This window comes from Mixophyes fleayi, chromosome 12 (assembly GCF_038048845.1).
Source record: "Mixophyes fleayi isolate aMixFle1 chromosome 12, aMixFle1.hap1, whole genome shotgun sequence".
NCBI classification, from domain to species: Eukaryota; Metazoa; Chordata; class Amphibia; order Anura; family Limnodynastidae; genus Mixophyes; species Mixophyes fleayi.
This window is the reverse complement of record NC_134413.1, coordinates 53,080,255-53,097,574: the sequence shown is the minus strand read 5'-3', so window position 1 is coordinate 53,097,574 and position 17,320 is coordinate 53,080,255. Positions and strand designations below refer to the sequence as shown.

The window sequence follows — 17,320 nt, the reverse complement described above, 5'->3', positions numbered from 1 at the left end:
AAAAATAAAAATAAAATAAAAAAATCACTGGAATTTCATATAGGTATAACAAGTCAACTACAAGCCATTATCTTTGTTCTGTACCTGTCCCACTATAAGTCTGTTAGGATGTTCTTTCAATTACCTGCCAAACTTTCAGTAAATAGCTATGCGATAAAATTTAATTCAAACACTGCAACTCCAGAATAACCAGGTAATTTGAAATACATGACATATAAAATGTATCCCTTTATAATTGTGCAACCAATCATTTTGCATATTGAACACTGATATATTGGCTAAATATTTACCTAATATAAACAAAAATGTATTGAACACAAAATGTATCCCACAAAACGTAATCCAGAATTATGGCAACATTGCAAAAACAGCATAAAGCTAACATATGTTTTCCCTTGTATTAAGTACACTTCAGTAAATGTTTGACAGTAAAGTGTCTTAAATTACTTCTTTAGCCTTACAAACTAGCTTCAAATGATGGACCATTGCTCCAACAATGATCTTGTGCACAAATGTTAACTAGTGGGGTCTTTTACTTCCATATTAGATTAGAATCTACCAAGAGCATCTGCTGGGGCAGAGTGAGTACTCCACATATTTCTTCATGCCTATCACGGTGCTGGCAGTTTCCAGGAAACTGCTACTTGGCTGGAAAAGCTAACAGACACACACCATGTCCAATCAAGCCGCTTAGTAAAGATTGCAGCGTAAAGAAAACTGCAGTAGTCAGGTGAGGTGACTATCTAGATTCATGTGGAGCTAGTGTTGAGAATCCTCACAGGGCCTCACTACGGGCCTGAGTCATTAAGCAAAGTAAGGCAAAAAAAAAGGAGTAAATGTTCTCCTGGACAAACCATGTTACAATGCAAGAGGTGCAAATTAGTTTATTATTTTGCACATAAGTTAAATACTGTCCGTTTTTTCATCTAGCACACAGATACTTGATAGCTTTATTTTTACTGAAATTTAAAGTTGATCTAGGACATGCCCTACTCCAATTATAAATCTGTCCCCACATTTTATATTTATCTCCCCCTCCAATGCAACATGGTTTTGCCCAGGTGCAAAGTTACTCCTTTTTTATGCTTTGCTCACCTTAATGGCCCTACATCTATTTCTTAGCTCCGCTTTCACTCTACCATCTTCAGTCTGGAGTATAGCACAGCACATATAATAAAAACACTGCCAAGACGAGTGGGAAAAGGACCTTGGTCCTCCCCCGGATGAAGAGGCTTGGGAGGACATGAGACTGGGGATAGCTAAATGCTCTATATCAACTAAACTCAAGGAAACCGCCTACAAAATGTATTACCGTTGGTATTACACTCCCACAAGACTACATAGAATATTTCCCTCTTCCTCGCCCTGCTGTTGCCGGGACTGTGGCCAAAGTGGTACGATGTTTCATATTTGGTGGTCCTGCCCGATGATCACCACCTTCTGGGATTCAGTCCATAGCTTCCTAAATACCCTTTTTGAAGCCCCCATCCCGAAAGAACCCTGGATATTTCTTTTATGTTACCCCTCCCAAGACCTAGGCAAATTCTCCAAGAAATTAACTGCCAACATCCTGACAGCAGCCAAATCACTCATAGCTCTAAATTGGAAAAAGACCTCATCTCCGTCCCTTTTAGCTCTCAAGAGGCAGAATTGGCACGTGGCCGCTATGGAAGAGATTACGTACTACCTCCATGATAGAGACCACGTCTTCAACCAAGTTTGGGCTCCATGGCTAGCCGTGGAGCACAACTTTTCACTCCGACCCGACCCATGTGTGATGACCAAATCTCTTCCCAACACGTACTCCCCCCCCCCCCCCTTCTACTATAGGCTCAAAACACCCTAATTGCCCTCTAAATACTTACAGTGCTTATCTTTGTGGTCCTACCCCTCTCACCCCCCCCCCCCACAATCCCTTTTGTTCCTACACCCATTTTATATTGCTCTTTAAAACAGTAAAAAAATGGTCATTTTTTTGTCTAAAGGTTCCCTAGTATCCAATATACCACAATTACTGTCGTGACTTTATTGTGTATGTTACACAGTGTTATCGTTTTGCTGTCTGTATTTTCTGGACTGACCACTGAAAATAAAAAATTCTAAAAAAAAACCAACAAACCCCCAAAACACTGCCTGTTTGCATATGGATATTAGCAGATATAATATACCTGCTATTACCCTTCTTGCTCTTCTTTTTGTTTGAATAAATAAATCATAGTTTGTATGTGTAAGTTAAATTAATAAACTGTATTTCTATTCTTTCAAAGTTGCATTTTGTATCATTATTTGGTTAATTTAATTTGGAAACCTTTAAAAAAAATAAAAAAATAAAAATAATGCTGTAGAATAAAACACTGTTTTTATATTTCAGTTATAAAAGTTATTTTAGTAGATTTTATTTGATTCTTGTTTTGACCATTTATTACTTTTGTCACTCCAATTTCCTACCTATACTCTGGGGAGAGTCCATATATGGGAAATTCTGGATGTAATGTGCTCGATCAGTAGCCACCAGAACATCATATACACGCCAAGATTGGATCACTCCATTTTCTAAAACAAAAAGTTCACAAATCAGCAAGGTACTTTGCGATGCTGTAACACACATTGGTAGGAATGTAGCACTGTACACAAAAGAACAAAGCAGTATTACATATAAGCATGTATTACATATATTTCACACTTTTTCAACACTCACCTATAGGTCAAATGTAGTAATGTCCAGACTTTGCTTGAAATCACACCTCGACATATATCAATACTGGCATTATTTGCAAAACCATTCCCATCTCTAACCACCTAATCAAGGATGTTGCTAAACCCTGGCACCTGGGCAGAATGCCATGGGGCAGATTCAATTGTCCGCGATGGTCCCAAGAACATTGTGAATGCTCTTTTTTACAGTGACTGCGGTAAAAAGTATTGCTGAGTTTTGCTTGCACCTCTATGGGGTGTGAGTAAAAATCAGCGTTACTTCAGTTAAAAGATATCTGCACAAGGTGTCTCGCTGCCGTCCCAGAGGCACCCCACACGGATATATAGGGAACTGAATCTGCCCTCATGAGTCGTAAGCAATCTACCCTATGTAAATTTTAAAACTATTTTGTATAGATTTACAGCAAAATACATTTAAACTGTTTCATGACTTCAACATCAGTACACTTATAATAAAGAGAAGTTTCCTTTTATTAGTGTTATATATGTGTATGTACGTAGTGAATGTGGTGAGCTTGGATGTGGGGCAGGGTCAAAAAATAGAAGTAGAAATGTGAATAATAACTCTACATTCATTCTTTCAGTGTTGAAGTGAATCTTTATCTTGTATTGTCAGTAAAGTAAAAATCATTCCTCCCCCACTGAAGGTTAAATTTAACAATAAAATAAAAAAGTTATTGTTCTGTAGACAAAGCAATATCCCTGACTTCCTCCTTGAAGAAATGGAAATTTGTTAAGTATACTCATAAGCAGAACAGGACACTAATTCAGATGGGATACTTTAAGCAGAACAAATAAGAATTACATGTTTCATTTTGCTACATTGGCATGTCAATGTCACAGCAATATTTCTCTGTATGGTTCAACTTAATTTTTTAATAAAACAAACGAGCAAAAGCTACAATACGGAGGGGGCAAATAAAAGATATACAATCTTCTATTACTAGAGAATAGTGTAAAACAATACAGTGTGCTTTATTATCAAAAATATAAAACTTTGAGATAAATGAATGTATTTTATACATTATTTTTGTGAATGTTATATGTTTAAATTGCATGTCGATCTACTATAGCAGAGTGTAAGGAAACAAAACACTACATGGGGTACATACTTACTCTGAAGATTGTTGATAAGATCAGTGTGTGTTTTTCCACTAGAGGTCCAAGCCATTACTCTTGTGAATAGAAGTCCAAATGGTAAAGTTATTGTGGCCAGTCGTATAAAACCGCTCATGTCACAGGACCGAAGAGACGATCCGAAGCCTGCTCTGTATGACAGAAAACATGAGCTGCATCAGATTACAGAGGCCTTTTATGCGATCATGTACACTATAAGCTATTGTTTTTGCTTTGATGATATAGCCATTGTCTTTGTATGCTGTGCTGAACAAATCATATATGTGTATTAATATAATAATAATTATTACCTTATAGCAGGGGTTGGCAACCTTTTTCTATCGGAGTGCCGGCTAAAATCTAGTCAAGCCCAGGTGTGCCAGTTATCTATAATATAAATGTCTAGTGGCGTGTGTTAGTCTGTCTCTCTGGAAAAAATAAAACCAAGCTGCAGCGCCACCTGCTGGGCAGAGTTATACACTGACCTACTAAATTCTTAGTGTGTGGAAAATAAAATTCAGAAAGGGCTGAAATTTGGTATACTAAGATGTTTTTAATTTGTTAATTGTTAAAAGTGTTTATAAAGATTTAAAAAAAAAATATATATATATTTCTTGAAGGAGAAGTGACAGTTGGGAGTGGTTGGTGGTTGCCGGGGGTGACAGTGGGGAGTGGTTGGTGGTTGAGGCCTGGGCTATGGCCCAAATGCATGACAAGAACCCTTTTAACACCTTAAGTAGCTTGATTTGACTAGAATGCATGAGTATCATGAACGGGTTAACACATTATATATATATATATATATATATATATATATATACATATACATATATATACATATACATATATATATACATACACATACACACATACATACACATACACATACACAGAGCTGCCTAGAGAAATTCATGGCCCCAGTACAGCAACTCCATGGGTCCTCCCTTATAATTAAGCATGGTTAAAAAAATGTTGTGCCGCCGCTAACATTTTTTTACTCACACATGCCCCCTTGCTCAGCAGCTTTGCTCACATATGTCCCCTCTGCCCACATGCTATAAAATCACACTTGCCCCCTCTCTGCCCAGCACCGTTAGTGACACATGCCCCTCTCCATCACCTTTCGTCACAAATGCCCCCTCTCCAGCACACCTTCTTCTTACCTTATTCTCCACTGCACAGCATGGGAAGATATCCAGCAGCCCACCGAGTACCATGTAACCACTGCAGTCACATGACCTGGCGTCTGAAGATACCTGAGCTGAAGGGGATTTAGCCACTACCGATCCCCCTGCACTCAATAATTTTTTTAAAAAAGTACTTTTAAAATATATATATTTTTTTTTCTTTCAAAATTAGGTCTCCAGAGGGGACTCAGGCCACCAAGCAGGCCCAGGCAATTTGTAGCCGCCCCCTCACCTCTCGGCGGCTATATATAATTATTTCTCATTTTATGAGGCTAATATCATATAAACAGTAAGGGACCAGCAAAAAAGAAAAAAAGTTATGCCGCACAGTAGTGCCCCAGTTCACATCATACCTCATAATTGTGCCCCCAATTCATACCTTGCCACAGTTGAACCCCAGAAACACATAGTATGCCACAGTTGAACCCCAGAAACACATAGTATGCCACAGTTGAACCCCAGAAACACATAGTATGCCATAGTTGCCCCCAATATCTTTTATGCCACAGTAATGCCCGCAAGCGCAGCAGTTCAGCTCTTCTCCAGCTGTCATTTAGACAGCGGACAGCGTGCCAGGACTCAGGGGGCTGCGTGCGTGCCGGGAGTTGCCGATCCCTGCCTTATAGGGTCATGAGTGAGGGAGCCCAGAGCCGGATTTAGAACTCATGGGGCTCCAGGCAGGATACTGGTTTGGGGCCCCCCTCCCTGAAACAATCCATAGCACTATATTTTTGTAGCATACCATATACCCCTATAGTGAAGTAGAAGTGAAAGTATGTGCCGCCGCGCAGGTGCGCTGCCAAAGTAGGTGTGGCCATACCATTGGGGGTGTACTCAACATAAAAAGAGCTAGGCCACACTCCAACAGAAAGTTTTAAGTATTTGGATCAAAACAACTTAATAAGTATTTAAGTCAGGGCAGAAATACTTAAGTTGTTTACAAAAATAATACGCATAAATCCAAGTATGTAAGTATGTGCTCTTGTCATTTTTGTCCCTCCATCAGCACACTATGCCCCTTCATTGCCACTTTTGCCCCTTCACAATATCACATGTGCCCCTTCATCATCGCCTCTGTGCCCCTTCATCATGACTGGATCACTATTAAATAAATTTTGGTAAAAATTTGTTTAAAGCAAATAGCGCAGGGCACTTATTTATATAATTGCATTTGCACTTGTTTTTTTATATTGTTTATATTGTGGGATAGATAATCGTTATTTCTGAGACCAGGGAAGAAATTTGTCTCTTGTCTAACCTTGCTATAGGATATGCCTATTTCTGATGCATATATCTGCTACAATGAGCCTGTGTTTACAAAGCCTTTGGTGTATTGTGGTTTAGGAAACTGGCTTGTTGTGGGTCCTTTTATTGTTCTGTGTGAATATGAATTCTGAATGGTCTGATGAAAGGCCACCTGTTAATTAGATATTTTGATCTGTGAGGTTTAACTTGGACAGGAAGGTTTAATTTAAAACGTGCTGCTGCATTTCCCGCATCTCAAACAAAGATGCAGGAAATCACAGCAAGGTTTTTAAGAATTTCATAGCAAAGTATAAATACTAGTGGTTTTGCAATGCATGTAAGTCAATGTTTGTGTGAATAGAGTATATACTGATTCTAAAAATAGCCTATTTCTAAACTGTATAAAAGATGAGCTCTGTGAGCATGTAAGTGTTCTTCTGAATTTTCATCTGACCTGATCACACTGGTATCTTCCACCAGTGTGTGTGAGCAAATAAACCATCTTGCTTCAAAGACCTGCTTGGAAACATCTTCAATATTGCTGTTTTCCTGTGATCTACAGATTAGACCCTAAAATCTAATTTATTCTCCGGCTGACTCTGCGGTTTGGCCCAAAGCTTTTCCAATACCCATGCTCTGCCTGCTACCCATGCAACCTGGTCCGTGTGATAGGCCAGGGGGGATCGATTCACAGCAACCCAGATCCATAGTAAGAGGTCCAGAGTTACCAGTCCAGGTACACCAGCAACGAGGTACACTAGCAGCGTCAGTGACCCAGAAGAAACCCAGTTCTGGATGCCGGTATAGGAGTCCAGTGGTGGCAGCAGCTTAAGCCCCTCCTACTGCGACAAGAGGGCGCTTTTGGGATAACGAACGGGAACGGTGGCAAAGTAAGCCCAGCCGGTTCCCAGCAACAACAGACAGGGTGGCATAGGCGGTCTATACTGTCACATATGGCTAGGGCTTTTGCAGTCACAGATTAGGAAGTTGATGGGTCTGTATGAATCACAGTGTCGGGTTCTTCTCTGGCTTATGCAGGACAATTATTAAAGCCTCCAGCATAGAGCCAGGCCAGGTAGAGAGCTTGTTTGATTGGTGTAGAAGTTTACCTCATCCTATGTGCCTCTGTTGTTTTTACGAACCTTTCTATTGCCTTTTTCTCTTTTTTATTCCTCTTTTCTGGTCTTGTCTTCCTTCTTCTCCGGCGCGCTGCTCCTGTCTGCTCCTCGGTTAGTCCTCACTGAGGCCGGAAAAAGATTAAATGAAAAAAAAAACAAGTCACGTGATCGCACGGCGGCTCCCTGCAGTCTCTCCTCCGCTCTGCTCCCACTGAGACATTCAGTGGTAGCAGAGAGGAGGAGAGACTGCCGGGAGCAGCCGTGCGATGACGCGACTGGTTGTTTTTTTTTTGTTTGTTTTTTGCTTAAATCTGTTTGTTTACAGCTGCAATTTGTTTTATTATGCCGGCAAACAGAGGGGGATGGCAGACGGAGGGGCCCTGGGAGGGCCCTCTGGCGACTGCTGGGCCCTAGGCAGTTGTCTAGCGGTAAATCCGGCCCTGAGGGAGCCACTTTCCTGACAACTTCTATAGAAGAATGTTACAAGCAGAAATAAAGCAGCCTCACCCTGAGACGGGATTGACAGTCTCTAGACCAATTCTCCATAAAGACTTTAGGGGGTAAATGTATAAAGCGGAGATTTTTTCAGTAATTTAAAATCACCAGCGATTTTATGCGCAAAGTTGCCATATGTAATAACCTGCGATTTTGACGTTCCAAAATCCAACCTCCGGCGATTTGCCTCGATTTTAAAACATGTATCCCATCGGCGGTTTAGTCAAACTCGCTGCCACGTATTTGATGCTGGAATCACCACCAACGGGTATTGACGCAACTAAACAGGGAGGCGTGGAGTCTAACGGAACCCCGGTGTTCACCAGAGACCCCCGCAAGGATGTATGGACTTGGTTGCGTAAGGTGCGCAGGTCACAGTTCTCCCAGTTAGTCACCAGTGTGGCAGTGTGTGAACAGGAATAGTGGAACTAGCAGGGTCAAACCAAACAGTAGCGAAGTACACAGGGAGGATCCAGAGAGTAGATCAGAGGCAAGCCAAATGTCAGAACCAGATGGGTAAGGCAGTACCAGAGGTAAACAAGAGGGGAGTCCAGGAACAATTCAAGGTCAGAAGCCAAATAGCAAAAATCAGGATACAGATATAGGTACGCTGGAGCTGGTGGGAACCAATACTCTGGCAGCAGACAACAGTAGGTAGGCTCCTCAAATAGAGGGAAGTTGCATCTGATAAAGGAACAGTGTTTCGGCGGTCAGATGCAGCCGACTGCCGAAAGAAACAAGGGAGTGTCCCTTTGCCTAGCATCAGGCTGCGGACTCTATTGTGCATGCAGCAAAAACCCAGAAGAGCATCCCGTTGCTAGGTAATGGGACGCCGGCAGCAAGAGGAGACAGACATCCGTCCCCAGCACCTAGAGCAAGTGCGGGGACGGCGCCTGATACTTGCCCCAGAATTCCACAGAAAAAATAAAAAAAAATAGTATGCTGTTAGAGCTATCTAGCCATTCTTAACACAACAGGAGTCACAATACAAGTTTTAATTATGATGGTAATCATGATTTCTTGTTTAGAGGAGCAAAAATTATTAACTATCTTACAGGGGCCAAATTATTTTAGGAATAAACTAGAGGGCCAAATTTCATTAAATGATTATATGTAAGAGAAAAATGTTTTATTTTACTATATAATAGTGTGTCATACTATTTCATTGCCAGTAGGGCAATAAAAAAAATTTCTGATATGGCAACACTTAAATGTTTCCATATGGGGGACACTATTTAATGTACATACTTGTGACACTACAAGTGGCAGCATGCACATGGGTACAAGTATTTGGTCAACATTCAAATAGTCGATAACATTAGATCAATAGTATTATTAGGTCGGCAATTCAAATTATAAGGTAAGGGTTAGTGATATTATTGTCACCACTAAACTGTCTAAATGCAAATTGTCAATCTAATAACACTGGCTGCATTTCAATCGATAACCTAACAATACTGTTAATGTCATTATTGTTGACTTTCCAACCCTGGCTATAATTATGGTGTTGATCATATAAATGTCGATCATGTAACTGTCGAACATATGTATTACACCCGAGTCAAGACAGAATAGAAATTCTTTTCATCAAACTTCATGAGGAACTAACTATATAAGAGAAGTGCTAAAAATTTCCAAAATCCACCTTGTATTGTCACGGTGATAAGCGCTGCTACACAAGGTAATAAGGAAGAGTATGCAGCAGCAGCAGCACGTGAGAAGATCAGAGTAACATTTACATTTGTTTTAGCTCATTTTCATGGTGCTTTAAATTATGAAAAAAATCCATATGAAGTCAAGTCCCATAACTGTTAGTGGAGGGCTAGTGGATGCTTGGAATTAGTTTCTAGCAGATCAGGCACACTGTGAAAATATTAAACATCTTGTGATAAGCATAATGGGATAAAAATAAAAACAAATCTGTGTATATAAAACAAACAAAAAACCCCCCAAAAAGTGGGAAGACAATAACGTGGGTAGGAAACTACACAGACTGAATGAACCTGCTGATGTGCTATTGTATTTAAATTTATACAGGGAAATACGGAAACACAAACATAAAAACATCTTAATGCTGGGACACTTAAGGAACAAAGATAGTTAAAAAAAAACTTGACATAAATTCTGCAGGTTTCTAGAACTCTAATGGAGGGCTGCAACACTATTCTTTCATCAGTACACTACAACAGGGTCCAGAATCCTCTATCTACAGTTGCCCTTAGCAGATGATGACGTTTCCTCCGACCTCCATGCATGCACTAGCGTCTTATAATCATGTCCCAACAATCACCAGTCTTGCTGAGGTCTCTAATCCAGTCATGGTTGAAAAAAACCCCAAAAACATTATTTTTTTCTTAGACGTGTTCCTGGTATGATGGGATGTTTATTAAATAGTTCTTAAGGATACCTGAATGTAAATAGTAAAACAGTAGGTATTGGAAAAAAGGCACTGACTATTGTGCCTTTTATCAAATTTATTTTAGTACACCACAGAAAAGACATTTATCTTTCCCAAATGCTGCCAAATAAGAAAATACTTTTAAATACCAAGGAATATCAATCAGAAAGTTCATACAGTTTATATCAGCCTTGTTTCATCCTGGAGACACCATTGTAAGACTAAGTAGCAGTTTACCTTATGATAGTCAAGGGAACAACTGCAGCAAGCAGATCACATCTGACAGAACAGCTTGGAGGGTAATGTCCTCTCTAATCTCTTACACCAAGAAATATTTTGAAATGACCCGAGAGAGATGTGTACATAAACAAGCTCAAAATAACTCAAGATTCTTTCAACATCTAGTAAGATTTCGTAGTACAATTTACATGGGCTGCTCAAAAGTTATAGAGATATCCAATGTGACCTTTACACAGGGATTAAACAAATGTAAAAAACAGTCACATCACAAATATCATTAATTTGAGCTGAACAGATTTTGAGTGGATATTGGATTAAGATTTATCTTTTATTACCATGGAAAAAACCCTGCAAATATAATTGCATGATCAACCCTAGGGAATGTTTACTAATGGGCTGTTTTAAATGTTAATCTAAGTAGGCAATACCGTTTAAAAGTCATGCACTAGTATATTTTCTGTTTAAATGGTGATTGTTGCAAGGATGGATGCATATTATGTTTAGTTTTTCCCTGGGGAGATTTGTTCTCTAGCCAACTAGTGCCATTTAGATCAACAACCCACAAGGCCATTTTTTCCAGCCATTGGGAAGCAGGACAGATACTGGGGCCCAGGGGTGAAATATACTACAGTTGCATTTCTGTCCCAGTGCCCCGGGTCCCCTGTATTTGTCTTGTACTGGGTCTTACTATGGATTTGGAGAACAAAACTTTCACAGTTTCCATATCCTAATGAAGTCAAGCAGTGACTAGTTTAAAGATGTTTGTTTGCCCTCTCACATTTATAATTATACATTAAAGCATTACTGTTACGCAGTGGTCAAAGTGGGTTGGTATACGGTGGTATGTCATACTGCCACTTCCCCTACTGTCTTCATTGTAAAACTATCAAAATTCACTTACATTTTTCATACAGCCACTTCTAAATATTCACTTCCAGCACTATTGATAGGGTTAGGTCTCACATCTAACCACCCCTGCTTCTAATTGGCTATTTTGAAATGTATACACTATGCAAGGGAGACTACTTTCTACTTAGTATGAGCTCCTCTTCCATTTCATTGTATCAGAGCAAAAGGGAATTCAAGGTTTTTAAGATTTTGGTAACAAAGCACAAAATGGTCATAAAATTTCATGCAGCCAATGTTGTATCATTATTATCACTACTGCTGGAGGGGAAGGGGCTAGGAAATAAGCAAATAAACTCAGTTTAAATTATTTAGTGCAGTTGAATAGTTTATAATGTGGACCTTTACAAACATTATTTTGGGTTGTGACCAGTGTGCTAGTTATGACACAACAAACAAAACAAAAAAAAAAAACAACAACTAAAACATCCTTTCCTGCATTTCTGTCACTTCCACAGAAGAGAAAAAGGTTGGTGTCATTTTAAGGGTATGCTGAAATTATGAGGCCTTATGCTGAATGCATGTAATGTTAGTAGCAGAGTTTCACTGTGCATTCAGTTCTATCTGCTGAACCAATCCCCACATTGACTCACAATATCCTCCAGTTAGTTCCATGTGACTTGCCCTCACCTACAAAGACCTAAACAATACCACCCCTTCATACATCTTAACTCTCCATCATACCCTTATCGAATAAGATACGCAGGCAAGTAGATCTCCCATGCTGCTAGCCTCCTATGGAATTTCCCATCATGTTCGATCAAGCTCTCTCCCAGCTTTCAAATCTTTAAAGACTCTTTAATAATCCATCTCTTTATCAGAATGTACCCTTCTCCCACTGGTACATCCAGGGCCTGATCAACCAATAGGCTGAAGGGTGCGCGTGTGTGTGCGCGTTTTGTCAGCGCACTAACCATTTTCATATTATGCCACAGTAATACTCACAGTTCATTTTATGCCACATAGTAGTGTCCCCAATTCATATTATGCCATACATAAGTACCCCCAAATAATAATATATGTGGCATATTATTGAGGGCACTTATGTCTGGTGTACTATTATTTGGGGGTACTTATGTGTGGCATACTATTAATTGGCCATTACACCAACAGTCCCTGTTGGACATGATTATTCTATATTACCTCTCTGAATACAAATGCATGGTGTCAGGAAGGATCAGTAATCTCCATTTTTACTGCTCTCATGTATTATAGCTGTAGTTTGAATCCGTTTGCTTAAGAGTATATATTAAGATTACACACCTTCAGGTATCAGCCTAAGAGAGACCTCATCACGTTTTTGCAATTATTTCTGGATACAGGAGCGATAAGTACTTTGTGTATATCTAACACTCATGATTTTTGCTGTGGATCTATTCCGTTTGCTAATGTGTTTCACAAGTTTACACTATTTCCTGGAAACCAGCCAAGGAGATTCTATTAAGACTAACGGTCAGCTGATCTTTGCCTCTATTTGACCTCTCCTTAGAGGGTTATTAATTTATCTTTTGAGGAGGACTATTTCAGGAGCCTATAGATTATCTTTACTGCTGATATATTACAAGTGATCTTTATTATTACATATCGATTTACACCTTGAATGTGTATTTAAATGTGCTTCAAGTCTCTATTGACCTTATTGTTTTTTATATTTGTGTGTCAATAAATTTGTGACTGGATACAGCGCTCTCTTTTTCTTTGTTCTATTTGATTGCACACAGTTAGAGTCCTGTGTTTGAGAGCTGCGTTTCAGACACTTATGCTGTTTTAATAGAAGATTCCTAGTACCCGATATATATTTTTTGTTATTGCTCCCCAATCTGCCTCCGGAATCCGGACCCGCTCCCCAATCTGCCTCCGGAATCCAGACCCGCTCCCCAATCCGGACCTACTCCCCTGTACACCACACTAAGCTGCACCCTGTTGTCATCATCATCTGCCTGCTCTCCTTGTTCTGGTCTACATGCAGGCCGCACACCTTACTCTACATATATCTACTCCACATTTGGCTGGTCCCTGACCGGTCTCCACACCCTGCCTGCCTAGCCTCCTGAATTTGACCAGATGCATCATCCTGCCTCATCTACTACTACTTCTAGGCCCTGAACTTTCATCAGTCCCCTGTAATACTGAACTCTCCTGCATACACACGCTCTAGCCTGATTCTAATAGGAACCCATCTGCCTGAACATACCAGAACAGCTTGAACCAACCAGAACCTTTGGACACTCATTGGATTTTTACTCTCTAGAACATTACCTACTGTTATCGCCGTGCATTTATTTAGTCTTTTATTCAGTATTGCTATTCCTCCCCTGTGACTGGATCACTTATAAATAACTTATGGTATAAATTTATTTAAAAGGAAAAAGCACAGGGCGCTTATTTATATAATTGCCAATGCACTTATTTTTGATATTGTGTATATATTGATATAGGAAATCGTTATTTCTGAGACCAGCGTAGGGTTTTCTGTTTTAACCTTGCTAAAGGAAATGCCTTATTTCTGATGTATATATTTGAAATAATGAGCCTTTGTTTAGAAAGTCTTTTGTGCATCCTGATGTGGGGAAATGTCTTGTTTGTGGATTATACCTATCTTTCTAAATGTGTAATCTGCAACTGTTGGAAGAAAGGACTAAATTCATGTTAATTAGACCTTTTGACTTACTAGTAGACTTCCTGGCTCTGAAATAGGATGCAGGAAATCACAGCAAGGTTTTTAAGATATCACAGATAATCATATATATTGTTAGCTTTGCAATGCATGTAAATCCATGTTTATGTAAACACATGACATCCCGATTCTAAAAATAGCTCAGACTTTAAGGGGGCTGGTTTACCCTTTGAGGCGGTGTCCAAACTATATAAAAAGCACTGGCTTGTATTGAAAAATTGTTCTTCTGATTTCATCTGACCTGATCATTGGTACCTTTAACCAGTGTAAGAGCAAATATACATCACTTGCTTCAAAGATCTGTTTGAAAATGTCTTCCGTGCTGAAAATCCTGTGACCTACAGATTAGACCCAATCCGTTCCTGGCTGTTTCTGAGATTTGGACCCAGCTTTTCCGGTACCACCGCTCGGCTGGCTACCCTTCAGCTCTGGTCAGTGTGATAGGTCAGGGGGATCCATCCTCAGCAACCCTGTTCCATAGTAAGAGGTCAGGAGTACCAGCCCAGGTACACCAGAAAGGGGGTACCCCAACAGTGACAGTTACCCTGAAGGAGCCCGGTACTGGATGCCGGTTAAGGAGTCCAGTGGTGACAGCATTATAAGCCCCTCCTACTGCGGCAAGAGGGCACACTTGGGATAACATAAGGGAACGGTGACAAAGCCCAACCGGATCCCAGCAGCAACACACAGGGTGGCATAGGCGGTCCATCCTGTCACATACCCTTTCACTCTTCTGATCATGCCTCCTCGTTCCTGTACCATACCCATCCTCTCCCCTAATTTCTAACCCCCCCATGCTCAATCAACCCTGCCAATCTCATCCACATCTCCCCCTCCCCTTCTCCTGTGCCTTCTGGAACTCCAGATCCACCCGCAACAAACTGCCCTCTATCCACAATCTCTGTGTCTCCAACTCTCTCAACCTTCTTGCTATCACCGAAACCTGGCCCTCTTCTACTAACACTGCATCCCACGCAGATTTGATTTAGATGGAATTGGAAAGCCTGCCATGCTGCTGTTGAAGAGGGTGGCTAAGATATGGACTGAGATGCATAGCAAATGATTAGACTGTTCAGGAAGTGTTGGTTTAAAAGGTAGTTTGTAACTCTGAAATAATGTGGTTTATTGCTGGAGAGATTGAAATAGTTAATAGGACAGCAAGGTGAAATACGATGTGTTTAGAGCATGCAGAGTTCAGACAATAGAAAAATGGATCTAGAAGCTACCATGCTTGTAAAATGGCAGCCATCTAGAACCTTCCATATGAAGGGACTGTGGATAGTGAATAATGGCTGTTAGAGTTTGACTTAGATAAGTGAAATGAAATAATAGGAGAATAAATGGTAACCGTTTATATGTGAGATGAATGGAGTTTATAGTGTGAGCAGATTTGGTTGTGGAATGGATGTTTTAAAAGTGGGTTTTAGAATGGAGTCTTGCCTGTGTGTCGTCCCCCCCCCAGGTCTCCCCCTACACACACACACACACACCCCTTTAGACAATAGTCAAAACACAGACACAATTACTTGTATATTCATACAACAGGAAATTGACTGCAATGTATTGTATGAAATATGTTGCGTTTGTGTAGATACAGTTTTTATAATATATGCAAAAGTTTTACAATTATAATTTTAATTAATAATACAACACATTTTAAATGAAGCTATATCTTGTGCGTAGCTTTTCCTGAAGATATGAGCATAAGTTATTATATGAATATTGATCCCGTGGATAGAAGAGAAAATAAGAATTATACTTCTTAGGTTAAATCAGAATTACCTTCGCGAGGAGTTGGTTGACGGGAATACTCATAAGTAACGTTAAAAAAATGGTCATCCATACATTTGCCAGACTAATAGGGAGATTAGAACCCCATACCCTACCCTAGAATAGAACCTCCGCATCCTAGTCACCCAAACCGCCCCCCCCCCCCCCCTTGCCCCACTTCTTTTTCTTGACAACTTTTAACCTGGCTTCTCCCCTACCTTTCCCCTGACCTCCCCTCCATCATACTAGGCAATTTTTATATCTCTATTGACAACCTTACTGACTGTGCCTCTGTCAAACTTTTCACCCTTTCTTCCTCCTTTGGCCTCATCCAATGGACCTCTTTCCCTACCCACTGTCTTGGTCACCCCCTTGACCTTGTTTTCTCCCATCAATGTGCTCTCTCGGACTTTTCTAAAGCTCCCTTCCCACTCTCTGACCATCATCTCCTCTCCTTCACCTTGTCCTCTTCCACTGCCCCCCCCCCCCCCGCCTTAATCTACGCTCACTAGGTGCAATCTTGATGCTCTAGACCATACTTTTTTTTCCCTCCTCTTTCGAAACTCCCCTCTTTCCACTCTGGTCTGCACTGACCTGGTGACCTCCCTCTGTACATTTCTGAATAGTGCTCACACTTGTATGATTGTTTGCTTTGTTTCCTGTAGCAAAAAAAATAAATAAATAAATCTGATTTTATTAACCCAAAAGGACTTTCTACCCCCGTGGAGTATTTTTCTGAGTTTATCAGCCCCTAGAGAGGACAATATGGACTTTGTTTTTCAGCTTTGTCAGCAGTAGCTGTTTCTTCTTCTATCAGTAAATTGTCCAAGTACTTGCAACGTTTCAGATGCGTCTCTGAAAGTAACAAAACCTTTGCAGTGATTTTGATTAACCATTCCTGGTAAGAACCCAAAGGGTCAAGAACACTGAACTGAAAGTGGAGTTTTCTGTTCTGCATCTGGACTGTCAAGCTTAGATATTTCCAGGATTCAGTATAAATGGAAACATCTGATTAATTTGTTAAGCTGCTTTCAGTTCCGCATAGTTTAAAATTTCCCACTGGGCTTCTTTACAAGGAATACTGGAGAAGAAAACTGGTGCTTCTCGTCTGCAGGCAGAAACCAATTTAACACTCTATCCTTGATTGCCTTGTCCATAGATTTTTTTTGGGGGGGGGGGGGGGGGGGGCGCAGTCTGGAGAAGATTTAGAACAAATCTCATAAGCTGCTGTAAAACACAGCCTGTAACTGCATTTCGTCTTCACTGAGAAGCCTTTTTTAAATAGTCCATGATTTTGATTATATCAGGTCCAAACAAATATTCCATCTTTAAAAGGGATTTTACATGGTGTAGGTAAGCCTCTTCCAAATGTAAATAAATTCATAAGTCAAATGGCCCTCTGAGTGGAGATAGTTAATGCTGTAGTTCAAAATACCAACTACAATGACTCAGG

At 40.2% G+C, this 17,320-nt stretch overlaps 1 protein-coding gene across 4 annotated transcripts in view; it reads right to left on the bottom strand.

Moving 5' to 3' along the window:
* Positions 1 to 17,320, bottom strand: part of LOC142109012 (protein-L-isoaspartate(D-aspartate) O-methyltransferase-like) — a 40,685-nt gene that overhangs the window by 13,802 nt on the left and 9,563 nt on the right. For all 4 annotated transcript variants that reach the window (XM_075192999.1, XM_075193001.1, XM_075193000.1 and 1 more), the window contains exons 2-3: positions 3,832 to 3,983; positions 2,449 to 2,553 (exon numbers count right to left, since the gene is read on the bottom strand). In XM_075192999.1, the coding sequence (XP_075049100.1) occupies positions 2,449 to 2,553; positions 3,832 to 3,983 (257 nt within the window). The remainder of the gene's footprint in view (positions 1 to 2,448; positions 2,554 to 3,831; positions 3,984 to 17,320) is intronic.